The sequence below is a fragment of the Grus americana genome, chromosome 3, assembly GCF_028858705.1.
Source record: "Grus americana isolate bGruAme1 chromosome 3, bGruAme1.mat, whole genome shotgun sequence".
Lineage (NCBI taxonomy): Eukaryota > Metazoa > Chordata > Aves > Gruiformes > Gruidae > Grus > Grus americana.
The window spans coordinates 58,406,496-58,423,860 of record NC_072854.1 but is presented as its reverse complement, the minus strand read 5'-3'; the positions used below and the strand labels follow the sequence as shown (position 1 = coordinate 58,423,860).

Genomic DNA, 17,365 nt, shown 5'->3' with positions numbered 1-17,365 from the left:
CCCTGCTCCTCTTACCCATTCTTCCCAGAAGCACTGAAGATCATGGCTTGTTTCTAGCTGTGGTCAAAACTGGAAAAAATGGAATTGTGATGGTTATTAATATTGTTCAGATGCACAGCTGCTATGATTTCAGAATTATACCAACATCCAGGTGTGGAATTGGGAATTAACTTCCCACCCATTTAGAATAGCAATTCAGTTGTTGGGTGGGTGAATAACTTCTGCTTCACCTTGTAATATAGGTGTTGCAGGCTTCCCAGAATGAATTAGGAGTGTTATCCAATAGATTACCAGCCATCACGAGAACTCATTGCATTGGTGATGTCCTGTAACTCTTATGTCCTTTACTAACAGCACTATTGTAGGCATTGACCTCCACGTATTTGTCTGAAGCACAGGTTTTCCAAGTTTCATTCCAGCAGGCCACTAACAGGTAGGACATAAGGATAGAGCCCACACACCACCACTTACAAGCACCTATTTTCTCCTCCTCCTCCATCTTATCCAGATTAAGTTAATCCTGTTTCTCCTGAATTTAATTTCAGTTGTTGTGCCTGGTGCCCAGCAACACTCTTGCACTGAAAAAATACACAAAAGACATCAACGGAGCAGAAGCCGTCTTAGAACCTATTCCACAAACTTCCCATCCCTCATTCTCCATGGTGAGCTGAGAAGTCCTCATTGCCTATTCCCTTCTCTCCACTTCTTCCAGTTGCAATCACGCTCAATCCAGGAGCTCAATCAAGACTTAGCTCTGGAATATGCCATCACAGAATTCTGCCCAGAGACAGATGCAAGACCCAGCCAACCTCCCACATTATCTCTTCCAGACAGCCCCACTTCTTGTGGCCTAAGATAGCTGGGGACAAGATCTGAAGGTCCCTATGGTCTCATACAACTTTATATTCTTACAACAAATTACACTAAGAATATAGTCATGCATAACTCATTTATCCTCCACAAACAGGCAGACTAGTGATTGTCTGGACATATGTTACTTCAAAAGAAAAAAAAAAGCCCCCATAAAGTATGGGAAAGCATATAGTAGGTATAAATCAGTGCAAAGAGCTGTTTGGCTTTTACTTTAAAGAAAGTTTTAGTACTTACTGTCACATATAATTAGATAAAATACGCAGGAAGCATTAAACGTATGGGATTATCAGTAATTAGGAACTGCAAGTCATACAGAAGGATCCAACTCAAAATGACTGAGCAGACAACCCTTTGTATTAGGATATTTATACAGAAAAAGTAGGAGGTGAAAAGCTGGGGGAACACATTTAATGTGATCTTCTGAAAGATTCATATGACAAGATAATACAACAACCATACAAGGAGTCACAGTATGCTGAAACATTCCATGGGCTTTTTTGAGTTTTCTCCCAAAGTTCATGGTAGTTGTGGCTAAGACTAGTAACCTAAATTCCAAGTCTGCTGTTAAATCTGATTTAATGCAAGAAACTGTTTCAGCATTGATCTGTGCCTGTGCATATGTTTGCTACTAGAATTGTAGGGATGACAAATTAAATAAGCCACTAAGAAACTACAGGATCTGTAGCTATTCCACAAAATTTAAATTAACCAAACAATACAATGATAAATTCCAAGACACATTTTTAGACTCATTCAGGTACCTGAAGATTAGCTGGATGAAGGGGTTTGAATTAGTGCTTTTTATGTATTTTCTCCATATTCATCTCACATCCATGTTCTACAGTATTATATATCAGGCTAATTCCTGTATGTTGGCCGTGTTAAAAAAACAAACAACAACAAAACACTAAAAAAAACCAACAAAAAAGCCCACACTATTGGCAGTGGTATCTGTTGAATTAACCATAATGACAGCAAAATTAAAAGGCAAGAACACCAAATTTCTGCTTGGGTACATTTTCTGACATTCATTTCAGGGAAATACATAGCTGATCATTCTAACAAAACAGTTAAGAATTGAAGCACTTTTACTGCTCTATTTTTTTGTTTCCCAACCACTTAAAAATAGTATACCTATCTTGTTATCTAGTATTCATTTCAAATAGTGAGAAAACATCTTCTTATTATATAACCCTTCTAGTAAGCAAAATGACATGTTACAGCTTCTTTTGCTATGCCGTTATAGTGTAGCTAATAGCATAGCAAGGTATGCAGAAGAACTGTTTCTTGCTTAAAATTGGAAAACACTTGTTTGCAAATTTAAATTGCAATTAAGTCTTCAAAGGGATGTAACGGTAAGTAGAACAAAGGAATTGTCCAGACATTGCATTAGTGTCTTTGATCTTCTTTATAATGTAGTCTTAATGCCAGACGTAGAGATTAAGGGGAGAAAAAGGGAACTAGAAACACGTACAATAAATAACTAAAACATTAAAATTATTAAAAATTGCAAGGATTTCCAGTACCATTTTTTCCACTCCAATGTTATTATGGGAGGATCTAAACAGGAAAATATGCTTTCATTTAATCCACCTAGAAAACAAACTACTTGAAGGAGGATCTTCCCTTCTGGGTTTGGTTCTAACTGTGGACGAGTCTGAACTGCTTGAGCCTAGCCATTACCATACAACCTGCCTTTCTCCTAGAGGACTTAGAATAGAAGGAAGGTTGATTTTGAAGCTATGATTGGAAAATAAACCCAGAAGCTGGGTTCATCTTGGTTCAGAGAGGGAAGAACTCAAGATGCACAGGTCATGCAGATCCAAAGTGTAAACATTAAATAAAACTGTAGATTCTACTTCCTGCGACCATGGGGGCTCAATCTTCCTTTTTTTCTGAGTATGCTCCTTGGAAAAGAGATATGGATGGGCAAGTGTCTTAATTTCCTCTCTCCACTGGGCTTTGGGTTGGGGGTAGTGTCAAGTAGGGGGAGAAAGTACAGCTTTTAGGTGTTCAAAAGCTCTAGGACGTAGCCTACCATCTCAGACTGAGCATCCCCAGTCATCCTGGAGCAGCTCATCACAGACCTTACTAAGACTTTGCATTCCATCTCTTAACCCCTGCAAAACCAGGCATTAATACATCTATGCATAGCTATGAGACAGATTGGCAGGTTTCCAAACAAAGGAACACTTCTATTTGAAGCTCCTAGATAAACAGCCAGTTGTAGTGTCCTAATTCTTTTCTCTCTTTTAGTAAAATAAAAATAAATTAATCATACATTGGGGATGTCTCTATGATATTTTTCCCCCAGAAGCCATTGACACAGCTGCCAATCTATGCCAGTGAAGAGAGACAATCTACACAGAAATAACTGGCAGAAAAGAGACTCCACAGTTTGACCACTGCACCGAGAGGCCATACACATTGGTAAGGAATTTGATAATCATCCCAAAGACAGAAGTGGAATGGATAAAAGTGGAAGTAGCAGTCATGGTAAAAAAAAATATATCTATCACTTACTAAAAGTAACTACCAAGCTTCAACCTGAGAACTGATGTTCCAAACAAAATAATTATCTGAAAAGTCCAGAAATGCAAGGCATGATCTTATGCATTTTATCCAACAGCTAGCTCTCTTTGTATAAAATAGTAATCCTGCCTGCCTGGGGAAGACAAGGGCGACATTGCTTTCAATGCTGTAGCTATGGAAATACAAAGCAATCGTTGTGAAATGTAACAGTTTAAAGACAGCAGATGCTTCTTTCTATTATGTCAATACTGAAAGTAATGACAGTATTGTACCACTTACTGTGCATCTATTGATCATTCTGCACAACTTTCCGTGAGGTCAAGGGTAAGAAAAAGATGCCACAAGTGGAAGGGTTATCATCTCTTTTTCTTTCTTTAGGCAGAACAGAAAGGAAAAAAAAAAAGGAAAAAAAGATGATGAAGTCATGATGGAATAATAGGGAATGAGAAAGTGGATGACACTGAGTCACAAAAGAGACTTGTTCTCTACAAATAAGGTACTCTAGAAACTGTAACAGACTGCATAAAACAAATGAAGGAATAAAGCATATATAATCAGACTAGAGAAAAAGCAATGTAGGGGAAGATAAGAGCTATGACATGGAAACGCTGGCAGTCAGAGGTGGAAGTTGTCAGTCACATTTCTTAAACCCACCCTTTCATACTAAAAATACATGAAGGTACATTTTTCTAATCTCAGAATAGACAGGCACCTTGGGTCCCATTCCCAGCTGGTAGAAGTGACTGCAATCCCATTAATTGTGTAATTAAGCTCACACATCTGCTTCACTGAATCAAAATCACAGAAACTTAATGGCAGGATTTAATAACCTTTGTCTCCTAAGAAAGGATCAGTTTATTGTACTTTTCTAAAGCCAGGTGCAAAAGAATATCACTAGATAGCAATCTAACTGCAGTATAATTAAACTCACAAGCCTCCTCAATTAACTTCCAATAAAGTACCTGTGCTGCAAGAAGTGATAAAATTATATTTTTAATTAAAAAATAAATTGTTCAAGTAGCTATAATTTGTATCCTTTAGATCACCAAACACATAACTAACAAGATCTTTATAAGTCCAATTTAAAAATGACCAAAATCTCGCTGCAGCCAGCAGGTTGCTTGCTTTCCCCACAGTCTCATCCAGCTATCTCAACACGTAAGGCAGGTGTGTCACGTTTGATCCTGTAAACGTACTAGGGAAAATACACAATTATAAGTGGGTACACGATAGATTCTTTATTCTCTTCAGGCTCAAATTCATTATTCCCATTGCTTTAATACAGATTAAATGTCTTGGTATTGTTACATATACTAAAATACACGTTTAGGAATGCTGAGACATAAAAGGGAGGATAATTTGTCCTTTATCTGCCCAATCTCTCACATTGGGAGAGTAAAGATTACCATTTTTAAGGACCAGGACTGTCTTTTTGCATACTGCTTGGCACAAAAGGTCCATGATCTGTGACTAAGCTTTGTAGGCAGCATCATAATTATAAATTAACAACAATAAATCAGTAAGTTTGGATAAAGGCACAGTTCTAGAGTTTTTATGTGTTTATGTTAAACTATGTAAGGCCACTGAGAAAAGGCAGTGAATCAACATACTCCTCAGAGCAGGCATGTCTTGTGTCCTCCACCCCCCCATCCCATTTTTTAAATAGTGCCTGCTTCATTTTGCAATACCCCAAAACCCCTTCATAATTAAGACTAGCTACTTTGTACCAGTGCACTTTTGCCTTCCTAAGGGGGGTCATCTGGCAGTGTAGAGTTTCTCTAGGTTTCCCTAAACAGACTTGACCTACCCTTGGATGCATCCACCTGCAACACAACTGTATTCCCACTGAAACCCAATAAAAATAAAGCTCATTTATATGAATATTATTTGAAAAGAACCCATTTTACCAGAGACAAAGGCCATGTATTCCCTTGCACAGGCCCTTTAAGATAAAACAAATTTTTATTTGTTACAACAATTACTCCAAATATGTTGCAAAGCAGCTCTAATTTGTGTCACTTCGCTTCTTGCAAATGCGTTGCCCTGCAGCCAGACTGCCAATGCTGTGCCAGGTAGCTCTGATAAACCTGGAATTTGGAGTTAGTGTGACGCTAATTCTCTGGACACAGGCCACACAAAATACTTCTCAGTCAGAAGAGCACCATCTAGCCAGGCCTGCTCAGCTCAAAGTTTCACTTCATTTTCTTCCAGGTTTTTTTTGCCAGCACCCTGAACTGTGAAATGAGGTATTTATTATGCTGCTCTTAATGCCAAGCTCCATGCTAAGGCCTTCAGAGTTTTTGGCATCATTAATTTCGTGGCTTTGCCCACTCAGTGTTTTGTAGCATGCCATTACAAAGAAATGTGTTTGCTTCATGAGGCTGTGGGTGGAGACATCTGGGGCTTCGGGCCCTGGATAGCTGTGAAGTTCCCATAGAAACAGGTTTCTGGGCCTTTCCTCCCCTGGGTAGGGTTTGAAGGCTGGAGGCATGCCTCTGCAGCCAGCCCCAGTTAGGCAGAGGCCAACGCTGCAGGGGAGGAGGCTATTTATCAGACCAGGAGATGGAGACTGGCACTTCCAGCCACACCGTACAGTCTCCATCTTTGAGGTCCCCAATTTACCCTCAAATACCAGCCAAAATGACAGCTGTCACAGACAGAGTGTGGTTTTTTCCTCCTTGAAGACCAACAGGGAAGATAAGCCCTGAACCAAAGAGGGTCAGCTTCTCTGAGAGCTGCTCTGGACACAGAGGACAGCAGGCCAATTGGTAGGAGAGGGAAGGGGGTTAGCTAAGCACGTGGCATGAGTTGCTACACCCTTGAGGTTGCATTAGATCACGCTCAGTGGCAAGAACATCACTCAAACCTCTACCCTAATCCATACAGATCACCCAGTCTGTTATCATGCCTATTGTAACTCCAGTACCTTAAGAAGGTCTAGAAAGAGAGCACAAGAGAGTCCTTGTCTTCTCTTCGCCCTTCTACTACCTTATGTAAGATTTTTCTGAGGATGTTGTTGCAGGATGGACATAACACAATGTATTTTTCTTAAATGAACCAGTATTCCAACGCTTGCATCTCTGCTAGTAACTTCCATTCACATCTTCATCCCTATTCAACTTAATCAATAAAATCTTATTCTCTCTAACCCTTCCCCTGCCCTTGATTCCCATGTACAGCATGTAGCTATGACCAGAATACTGCTGCTCCCCTTTCAGGACGTGTTCATGCTCCATGTTTCTGTGCAGACCCGGACACAACTGAGCAGACTTCTAATTCTGGATCTAGGTCTAATTCTAGTTCCCATCTTTGAACCTCTCTCAAATGAGTACAAACTACTATCATTACATACTTTTCTTTATTCCTTGTGCTTAATGCAGACTTCACCTATATTGCTCATTATCTATGCCTCTCTATTTTTTGAAGCAATTTAAATCCACAAGGGGAGACATATTTTTTCCTCTACTTGTAATATTTGACTTGTAGTATTTGTAGTTTCCTGACTATATCTGTTGCTTTACTCTGCAAAGACCTTATTTAAATCTTCAAAACTGCATTGTGATTCAGTTTATATGAATGACACTATTCAGCAGCCTTTTTTTTTTTTAAGCAGTCAGGCTATTCAGGTAGTCATTCCTTCTTCAACATCATCTTTTCCTTGCTATCAAAGCTTCTGTGGCACCTGACCCACAACACAACTGAAGGATTTACTCTTGCAAGACCACATGGCTTCATTGGTTCTTCAGTATTCTCATATGCACATAACAGTGTACAGCACTGGTTAGATAGTTTAGTTACACGGCAAACATCATTCTCCCTGATTGTGACTTCCATTCCTTCCTTCCACAATAAGTTAATAGCTGCCATCTGCCTATTAAAATACTTTGAGCAGAAGATAATCTTCTGTTCCTGGCACAATTACCCTTCTAACTCCGTAATGTACATACAATTTACTTGTCTCTAAGGAAAATCTAGTTGTGTTTAAACACAACTAACTCTGATCACTATTTAATGAAAATTTCGCATGCACCAACCCAACAGAGAACATAAAGCATTTGAGGCCTTCAGAAGATATTCTAACTAAACACATTTGCTCCAAGTCATTCTCTAAAAATCTGTCAGCATTTCCTAGAGTGACCTGTGATCTACTCAGTGGAGTTAAGAACATTTTAATTAAAGTGTGAAACATAGAAAGAGGAATTAGATAAGCACCTAAAATGCCTGAGCCAACATCAGCATGAGAAGTTACTACTAAATCCACCTAAAGCACAACGAACACAATTATTCCCAGGAAACTATGCAAAACTATTTTAAAGCTTTAAGATGGTTATGAGCAACTAACCACCAACTCACACCACCTTAGTTCCACTCAGGTGGCAAGGCAATTAATTTCCTGGTGAGGAAACTAGTGAAAAAGAGAACCCCTGAACAAACAGGTGAACACAGAAAAACCTAACTCTTTACTGAAGAGGCAAACATGGAAAGCATCAGCTCCCTTCAGTCACCATTTATAAATATTTACAGAATATAAATCATGCAGCCTTTTAAATCCATACCATACATAGTTTTTAATCATGCTTTCCATGCTTTACTTACAATTTATAAATTAGTAGCTTTAATTTTTAGGTAATTACTAAATACAACTTTAAAGTGTGGCAGAGGTAGTAAAGAGAGACAGCTTATGTATTCGGGTGGCTAAAGAGGAAGGGTGTTTCACAAATTAAAGCAAAACACAGACAAATAGAAACAATAAACAGAAAGAATGGTTCTCAAAAGAGGAAGAAATAGTTTGGGTAGAATCTGATCCTAACAACTTCACTGATCAGCAAATGAAACTAGCACTTTCAGCAAGAAAGCGCATGAAAATAAACTGTATTGCCTGCTACAAAAAAAAATTCTGTGCAAACACTTTTTACTGGGAAAACCAACACCATATCTATAGGCACTTTATGCGTGCATGAATATCAAAAATGTTTTCAGAGTGTAATTTTATATCTCTCTCTGCCAAAAGCACCACTAGAGCCCTAGTTCTTGTGTTATACTAAATGCTAATCTTGAGTTTGCATTTTGAGGAATCCGTTGTTGAAAATACTTTAAATTCTATTATCTTACAAAAACATTAAAAGTTTAATTTTGACTTTAGAACAGCAAAACTGAAAAGTGACTGCCTTCCATTAAACTTTTTAAGTACTTTCATTACTTTAAAACACTTTACGGACTAGGTTCTTGGTGGACAGCAAGGATAACTGCATGCTAAGGTAAATTAGTGGTGATAGCAGGACAACATTACAAAAACCAAACCCCAGAAGACCAATAAAAAAACATAGAAGCAAGCATTTCTCCTGACAGCCCTCCTTGCTTCAGAAGGAACTAGATATATGAACAATACGCTCAAGGCATAGTGTTACCTTCCCTTTTCTGGAAGTGACAGAAGGCATTAGACCTCCTTCTGATCTTTACACCCACTACCTGCTTCTCCAAGATCCCTGGATTCTCCTTGAGTGACTAGAAATGCAATGATGTAAAAATTGCCCAAGAACTGGATCCCTGACTACATAGTTCCTAAGCATCTGAAAGCCCATTAGTTGGACAACAGACTAAACAGGAGAAGCTATTATATCGGGCCACAGGATACACACACGTAACCATGACTTTTCCTTATTTCTGTAAGCCTGTCTTTACAAATTTTACTGCTATATTACTCTTACGTGGTTGTTGTAAAAGCCCAGTCTTTCAGCTACAAAAATGAGATGTCTTTCAGCAACCAGCCTTACGTAAGAAAACTTCATGACAGACAGCGTGGAGAGAATACCAAAACTCCTAGTACTTTATGCGACTATTTGCAGCGGGAAATTTCTTGTCTGCTTGGGGATCCAATAGTGGATCCTTCACTTTACCGTACCCTTTACTGCATGCCATTAATATAAACACAATACCTTTTTACTGGAGTAAGTGAAAAAGAAACAAAAAGTTCAAGAAATCTTGCTCAGAAATAATTAACAAGAACAGCCTTTTAGAAGCCCTTTTTTTTATCCAGAGGGTTTAAGTCCTACAAGCACAGAAAAGGTAAAATGTGCCAAGCAGGAGAGGGAAATGGAAGACTCAGTGTAAGACCTTTAGCATCATGGTAAAACGGTACTTGAGGCAGTATCATTTCAAGCATGTCACGTTCTTGCATTTGTCTTACACTTTCAGATAAGAATATTTGCAGAAAGATCCTCACTGCTGACATTCTGCTTCTTTTTACAAAGTGAAAGAGAGGGAATGAGAGACAGCACAAGAGAACGAAAGTGCTGAAGTGCAATACAAACCCTTGCTAAATGGCTGTGTCTTTTACAGTTATCCCCCTGCGACAGTTAACCACACCATGGATGCAGAAGTGTAATGATGATAGCCTAGTTAGCTACTATAATATGATTTTGATCCATGGATCTCAAAGATGGCTAAGCAGCATTACTTCTGTCCTAAAGAATCAAACAAACCAACTAATATGCCCAAGGTTTTGGAGAAGGTCAGTGTGGCATCTGATATTACAATCCAGATTTGTCAGTCCCCTCTCACCATTTCTTGTACACGATAGGTTTAGAGAATGCAGCAGCCAAAACGCCCAGTTTAGAGAGCAGCAATATGACTACAACAGACTACATTTCTAAAATTTGGCATTGCAACTGTGCATTTCTATGAGATACAAATAAAACCAGATAAAACTAGCCTGCCCAGATCTCACATTTGTGTATTACCCCAAGAGGTATTTTCTGATTAGTAAGAAAGATCTAATTTTACCCTTAAAACACTTTCTGAAACAAAGGCTGAGTACAGTCTTTCTAAACCCAAATTCCAGGATTACACTAAAACAAGCTATTAAACAATACCTAAATTTCTAAATACAGCCACATAGAACATGCTTCAACCCCTCTGCAATCTTCTGCCAAGCTTGTGCCACATCCTTGACCTTCAAGCAGCACACAGAATCGTACACTGGTTTGGGCTGGAAGGGACCTTAAAGATCATCTACCTAAAGATCATCTGCCACGGGCAGGGACACTCTCCATTAGACCAGGTTGCTCAAAGCCCTATCCAACTTGGCCTAAGCAAAGCACCTCAGAAGTTCCACGCATTTCTGTAGTGTACTGCACAAGTCAGCGAAGCACATCAGAACAGCATCAGCAGACTCATCTTTCCACTAGTGCACTTGAGAACACTGACAGAGAGCAGACTCAGAGTACACTTGTGCTGCCTCACAGTAGGGCTCATACCAGCAGTCCTGTGAAAATATGAAGATACAGGAGGAAAAACAGACCAAGAATTCAAAAACATGTTTTAGGGTTTGATGTGTTTGGTTTTGCATGTTCTGCGTTTTATATCTTCATGTTTGTAAAACTGGCAAAGTTACCACACATAAGACTGGCTTTAGATTTTAGAGGAGGTATCCCTTTTTTATCTCTTTTCCAAATTCCACCATATTATATTCTCACTTCTCATGTGTAGCATGAAACCACTCAAATTTTCTCAGCCTCAGCAAACTGAATTTAATCTTGTGACAAGTGTCATAAAGCTGAAAGCAGTACAGGTTCAAAAGGGTAAATCAGAAGCACTGCATTTGATTTCAGACATTTATTTGCTTAAAATCTGATATACCAAATAACTTATTCTATGCATATATTTTCCCTCCTTTTAGTATAAAAAGGATGAAAGAGCAATTATCTCGAGCTCTGCGCACTCTTGTTAAATATTTAAGAATCCTATTATAAATTGCAACCCTACCATTTTCACTTGACCTCATCTTCATGTGATCTTATTAACATGGCAGCTGAGACTTCCATCATGTACTCAAATATGCAGGTTATCACTGGCTGGTTCAATTACTCCAATATCCTTCTGACCCTTTGAGAAGTCCTCTCTCCTGCTTTCCATAGCGGGGCAGTGGTGAGCCCCAGAGGGCAGTAAGGAGACAGCACAAATCCCTGGTTAACTAGAGTGAACCTTGAAGCCTCAGAAGCATGTATGGCCACACACTTGCCTTGCAAAGGTAGGTGGGGAATGTAAATGCACTTCTCATAATGGAAGGAACTAGCAGCTGCTGCTGGGCAAGAAAACTAAGGTTCCCCTTGCCTCATCCTTCCCATTTTCTCACATGTATCAACACTGACCAACCTGTGTGCTGATGGACTTACCCAACCAAAGGGATTTTCTTCTCATAGAACAATTACCCTAAATCAGCCCCCAGCCACTAGTTCTACTCTGCTCTTAGGGGAAAGGTGAACAGAGAACAAAATGGTCAGTGCTCCTTGGTAGTCACCATCCTCAAACAACGAGGCTAGGGAAGACGCTGCTGCCTCCAGCAAGACTGTGCTTTGGCGTGATGGCCACAGCACTGCTGCTGCAGTGAAGTAATATCTCCATGTGTTCCTTACACCCACCTTCCCACTGTGAGACTGACTCTCTATCCAGATTCATATCTGTATTAGTAACCACATGAGTAGCTAGCGCGGAGAAAGAGGGAGAGAGAATGCTGACCAAGCCGCCAATGCCCTGTTTTGGGAAGTCTTGTACACCATATCACAGGTAACACAACACCTCCTCACCACGGGAGACCTCAGACCATCCGACTGTGCGATGCCACAGGTGCCACTGTGGCAGGGAGAGGGCCACTGGGCTACTGCTGTGACTGCTAATTACTTCCTTCTGACCATAAGCTCCAGCCAAATGGCACATGCCCAGGTGCTGCCTCTCTGCTCTGTAACCTCACGTGTCAAATGCAACCGGCCTGAGGATCACAGACAGAGCACGTCAGCTGCACACAGCAGAGGAAAGCAGCGCAGTGCCACAGGCCTATGAGACACAGGCCCCAAGGAGTCTAACATCTGAACTAACTACAGCTCTCACCGCAATATTTTACAGGTGTATGTGTAGCCACTGCAAGCTGTTATGGCTACAATGCACGACTAGCAGAGGATGCAGAACATCTGTCACAAACAGCTGTAGGAAGAACTGCTAGGACAGGGAGATGCCTCAGAAACCCTTTCAGAGGCTAGAAGTGCACGGAGCTGGCTGAGCTACCTGGGTTGGTAAAGGACAAAGAGCAGAAAGCTGCACACCAAAGCTTTATCAGGGTAAGAATCAAGACAGGATACAACAGAGAAAGAAGGAAGTACGATTATAGCTGGATACAAGAGAAAAGGGAGAATTATTGCAAAAGGAGAAAGATGTATTAAGAGCAAAGCTCCAGTGTTAAAAGTCACATGGGATGCTCAGATGAGAGGCAGATGAAGACATCCATGTACTGTCATTATTAGAGGGCATTCACAGTTTTAAACTAGAAAGCAAGACTACACAGGATGGTCAGTTAATCTGGACCTGGAGTGGAACGAGTATCATGAGAGACAAAGACAGAGTTCTGATTGTCCTGTATTTCAGAGAGAAGTATTGTTCTTCAGACTTCCAAACTCTTCACCAGCCATAGGAAGGAAAACAAATATGTTCTTGTGGAATTTTTAGCCTCCAGCATAAGTATAGCTGGTGTGTTCCTGGGATCAGCTAGCTCTGGGACCATTAAGAGGAAAAAGTGATCAAAGATAAAAGCATTCAGAGGCTTAAAGACACAATTTATGTAAAGTACAATTTATGAATTTTATTGCACATATGAATTTGTTTACATGGAACATATGGTTATTTCTTTAGAAAATAATTTTAACATTAATTACTATTACTCGCTGTCTGGTAGACTGTCTCATCTAGTTAACACGAATGTTGCAAGACATATTCAATATACTTAAGTATAACAGTAATTCCATTTCAGTCCTTGAACTTTCTCTACTGCTTTAAGATAAAAATCAGAGCATTTAACTTTCGCAGTCTTTGAGGCATGGATAGATGTTATGTTGTGCCTTGAACCACACAGAAACTCTTGATGTTAGCTGTCACCTCTATGCAGTACCGTGATACAGGTACACGAAATTTTTTTTTTTCCCCACAGTTGCATTAAGATTTATAAGGTTGAGTCATGCTGCTGTGTACAAATGCTGAAAAAAATTATTTTCCTGCTCTGAAGAAATCTACATTTTATACTTGCATACGTGTGTTTCTTGAACATGAAATTGATCTACTCAGGCATAGCCTCCCTTCAGGACAATATAAAATGGCACAAACAACACACTTATGTAGAAAAGTCCTTTTGAAGAAAATCTTTAGTGTTAAATATGAGAAATTCAACAGTGCTTTCAAATTTATAGCTTTTACTCTGTCTTTTCAATTGGAATGCAACCCCCCAGCAGAGCACACTGGAACAAATCATTCAGGATTCATTTCTCTGTGGGCATCTAAAGGTTCCTTAGAAACAATTCATAAACTCATTATACACCTTCCTCCTGTTGCTTAAGCAGATACTTGAAGTGGGGTTTTTTTTTTCCCCCAAGCAAATTGCTACTGTTTTGTTAGTAACCTCCTATAACTATGCTCTGGAAATTGCATAGTGGAATTGAAAATTTCAGATTTCTGGCCAGTGCTTAGATGTACTTAATTGAATTCAACTGCATTAGACACATAGAGGTTAAATTCTTCTTGCCAGCAAGGCTCCATAACTGCAGTAGCATGCACTGAATTAAGTCTAGAAAGAAAGAGGGCCATTTCGGAACAAAGGTTTGCTGGCATGCAAATACCTAGCACAAAAGTCTTAGCTTGTACTGCTAGTGTATCAAAGAAAGGTATTTTTTAAGTAATGGGAGGCTGTTCTGAGAAACTGTAGAAATAAAACAAACAGGTGAGAAAGAGAAGAAAAAACTGACTTAAGAATTGAGTATAGTCTTGCAAAGTCCCATATTTGTCTTTCTGTCAACTAAGTTTAAGATTACCCAAAAAAAAAACCCAAAAAAAAAGCAAAAGCTCCTGCATTGCATGCAGAAAAATGAAGGGCTAAGAATCCCTAATTAGATAAAATTAAGCAGTGCAAAATGCTTTTATGTTCTCTCACTAGCCAACAGATATTCATCCAGAAGAAGAACTCAAAATTAAAGACCTGTGGCAGTAACAGAGTTGCTGACTGAAACATACATTAGCAAAACACATTTATTGGCTTGAATTTTTAACATGTATTAAGAACATATTTACTCATCATACTAGTTGGGGAAGTTCACATGCACATATACCATTATCTGGCTAACTAGAATCAGATACTGTTTTCCATCAATTCTACAAAACAAGAAATGAAGAAATCCTTTTCCATATGAAGTTCCTGTTAAAAGAACAGGAGCTCCCACCGTAGTATCTGTACAGATGTATTCGGAAAATTAGTTTAAATAACAGCCTTATGCTATAATCTTAATACTGACTTTTAAAAACCCCAGGCACTGAATCACAGATCTATTTATTTTGCAAATCAACTTCAGCCACGTATCCTTTAGGACAGCACATATACCACGCTTTTGCTGGAAAGGCTTTCTCCTTCACAAGCATCATGAACTCAAATTTCCCACTGTATTCCTTTACATGCAATCGTATTTGCAATCAATATTTGCCTCTTTTACGTATATTTGTTGAAGAGAATTTTTAACTATTCTGGAAGGGTAATTTGTCAGTTAATTTCAATGAGCATATGTCTCCCTCTTACTTCATCTCTCTATTTTAAAGATGACATAAAACGGTTTCTAAACATTCTGCTTTTGCAGAAATATTTGTACCACCTGCTTAGTGCTGTTGACTTAGGGATGTGCGTGGCAAAATCACAGAAAATATAAGCAAGGCCATAAAGATCTGTGTGTGCTAAATACCTGAGGTTGACCCAAATATCATTTAAACCTTGCATGAAAAGTTTCTTCTGTTCTTTGGAGGCCAGTTAACTTTACCCAGAGAGAGATATGAATATCCAACTTAATCATAACCGTTGCAATAGAAAAAAAGAAAATGTTCACTTTAACGAAAGCCATGTTTGCAAAACTGCAGAAATGCTTTAGCACATCCAATTTTAAGCTGCTCTTAGCTGAGAGATCTGCTGGGAGTTCAGTCGTGGTGTCCCCGCTGCCGGAGACGCCTCTCCCGCACGCCGCAGCCTCCCAAGAAGCCCCAAGAAGAGGGCTGCGATTTCGGCACGGACTCGCAGCCACCCTCCCGCCTAGCCCCGAGAGGCAGGGGCCGGAGTTGGAGCGGAGGGTCAGGCGGCCGGGCAGGACCCGCACACAAAACTACCTCAAACCCCCCGCAAGGATCCCACACCTTTACCGAGGTTAACTTAACGCGAAGTTGTGGTGCAGCTACTTGACCATGAAAGGTTTACAACCAGCAGAAGGAGAAAACGGACGCCACCGTCCCAGCCATGTAATAAAAGAAGGAAAGCCGAAAGGAGCCCGGGTCGGGATGGAGGACAGGGCACACGGCGAGGATGCCCTGACGTTCCGCGGGTCGGGCCGTACCGCACTCCCCGGCGGAGCCCGGGGCCGCGACCGCCAGCGGGGTGCCGAGGAGCCCCTCACGGGCACCTCAAACCGCGCTCCTCTCACCGGCCCCCTCGCTGGAGAGGCGCACGGAGCCCCGGGCCGCGGCTTGCCCTCAGGCTCTCCCTGCCGCGGGGCACTCTCCCGCTGTCCCCGCGTGGGCTCGACCCTCCCCCGGGACCGGGCGGGGAGCGGCAGCCCCCAGCGGCAAGAAAGGACGGGACAGGACCCCCGCGCCACCCGGAGAGCTCTGTCCCGACGAGACTCACCCTGTGCCTGTGGCTCCATAGCGCCGGGGGCTCTCGCGTCCGCCGCGCCGCACGGACCCAGGGCTCTCGCGGCGCTGACAGCCGGCGCCGGGCTGCGCTGCCGCTACCGCTCCCCTCCCCCGCGCCGCGGGAGCGGGCGGCGCCACCTGCCGGCCAGGCGCGGGCAGCGCCAGCGCCACTCACCTGGGGCCGCCCTGGGGGGGGGGGGCATCGGGGGAGGGGATGGGCGGTGGGACCGCCGCGGTAATGAGCCCTGGGTGGGGGGGAGGGAATGATGGTGAAGAAGAGCCCTTCGTGCGGCAGAGACACGGCCGACCTGCTGCGCTTTCGTCCTCGGGGAGACGGGCCTCTCCTTGCGCCTCCCGGGGGCGGGCTGAACGCCATCCTCGTAGCGCCTGCAAGCCCCGTGGGGTGAGGTCGCGTCTGCTGTGGTTGTAAGTAAGAGCAATATGCCTGCCAGGGAGGTGTGAGAAAGGAGAGCTCCTTTTCAGTGCGATTCCCGTCTGCCGACTGACTGTGTGGTCTCCTGCTTCTTTTAATACGAAAATCTAATCTTAAATATTGGACTTGGAGGCAAGAGTGCACGCAAAGCTTCCCGCTTGAGGGTCAAAACAGCAAAGGTAGGAGAGTTTACCTCCCCCCAGAAACCTGTGGTGTCCCAAGGACAAACCTCGTGTCAGTGGCCCTCTCCAACAGCTTGGGCCTCTCAGCCCCGAAGCTGGCCCTGGCCAGCACCCAGGTTCCTCAGCTGCGCAAGTGTTGGGCACCATGCCTCAGGCCACGGCTGTCCCCCGCTGGGGGAAGGCACCGGGGCTTCTCCCCAGGGGATGCAAGGAGCCCCAGGGCACCGGCGGCAGCAAGCTCCCCACCTGAGCCCATGGGCGTACCTGGTGTAACAGCACATGGTGAATTATTGGGTGCCTGAAGTGAATGAGTGCTTACTTGAGTGCCTGTGAGTTTCAAGTACTACCTGCTATGGTAAAAGCATGGGAATACATTCAAAGGAAGGCTGACAGAGCCTATGCTGTCACATATATTTAGCAGGTTTGGTAATTTTTTTTTTTTTTTCCCAGTATGTAGGTCTGTATCCTACTATTCACTGGAATCTGGGGTGACAAGGCATCATTAACAGCACAGTGCTGATTTACTCTTAAGTTCTGCTCGTGCCAACATAACTTCCACACTTCATTACCAGTCCATGTTAAGTTCACTTGTGGAAGGGTCCAGAATACTTGTTTTAGCAATGCTGCATTCACCATGGCTGAT

General features: G+C 41.9%; 1 protein-coding gene across 2 annotated transcripts in view; it reads right to left on the bottom strand.

The window, feature by feature from the left end:
• TPD52L1 (TPD52 like 1) overlaps positions 1–16,212 on the bottom strand; it is a 61,049-nt gene extending 44,837 nt beyond the window's left edge. For both annotated transcript variants that reach the window (XM_054821186.1, XM_054821184.1), the window contains exon 1: positions 16,100–16,212. In XM_054821186.1, the coding sequence (XP_054677161.1) occupies positions 16,100–16,118 (19 nt within the window). In that variant the 5' untranslated portion in view covers positions 16,119–16,212. The remainder of the gene's footprint in view (positions 1–16,099) is intronic.
• Between the last annotated feature and the right edge of the window lie 1,153 nt (positions 16,213–17,365).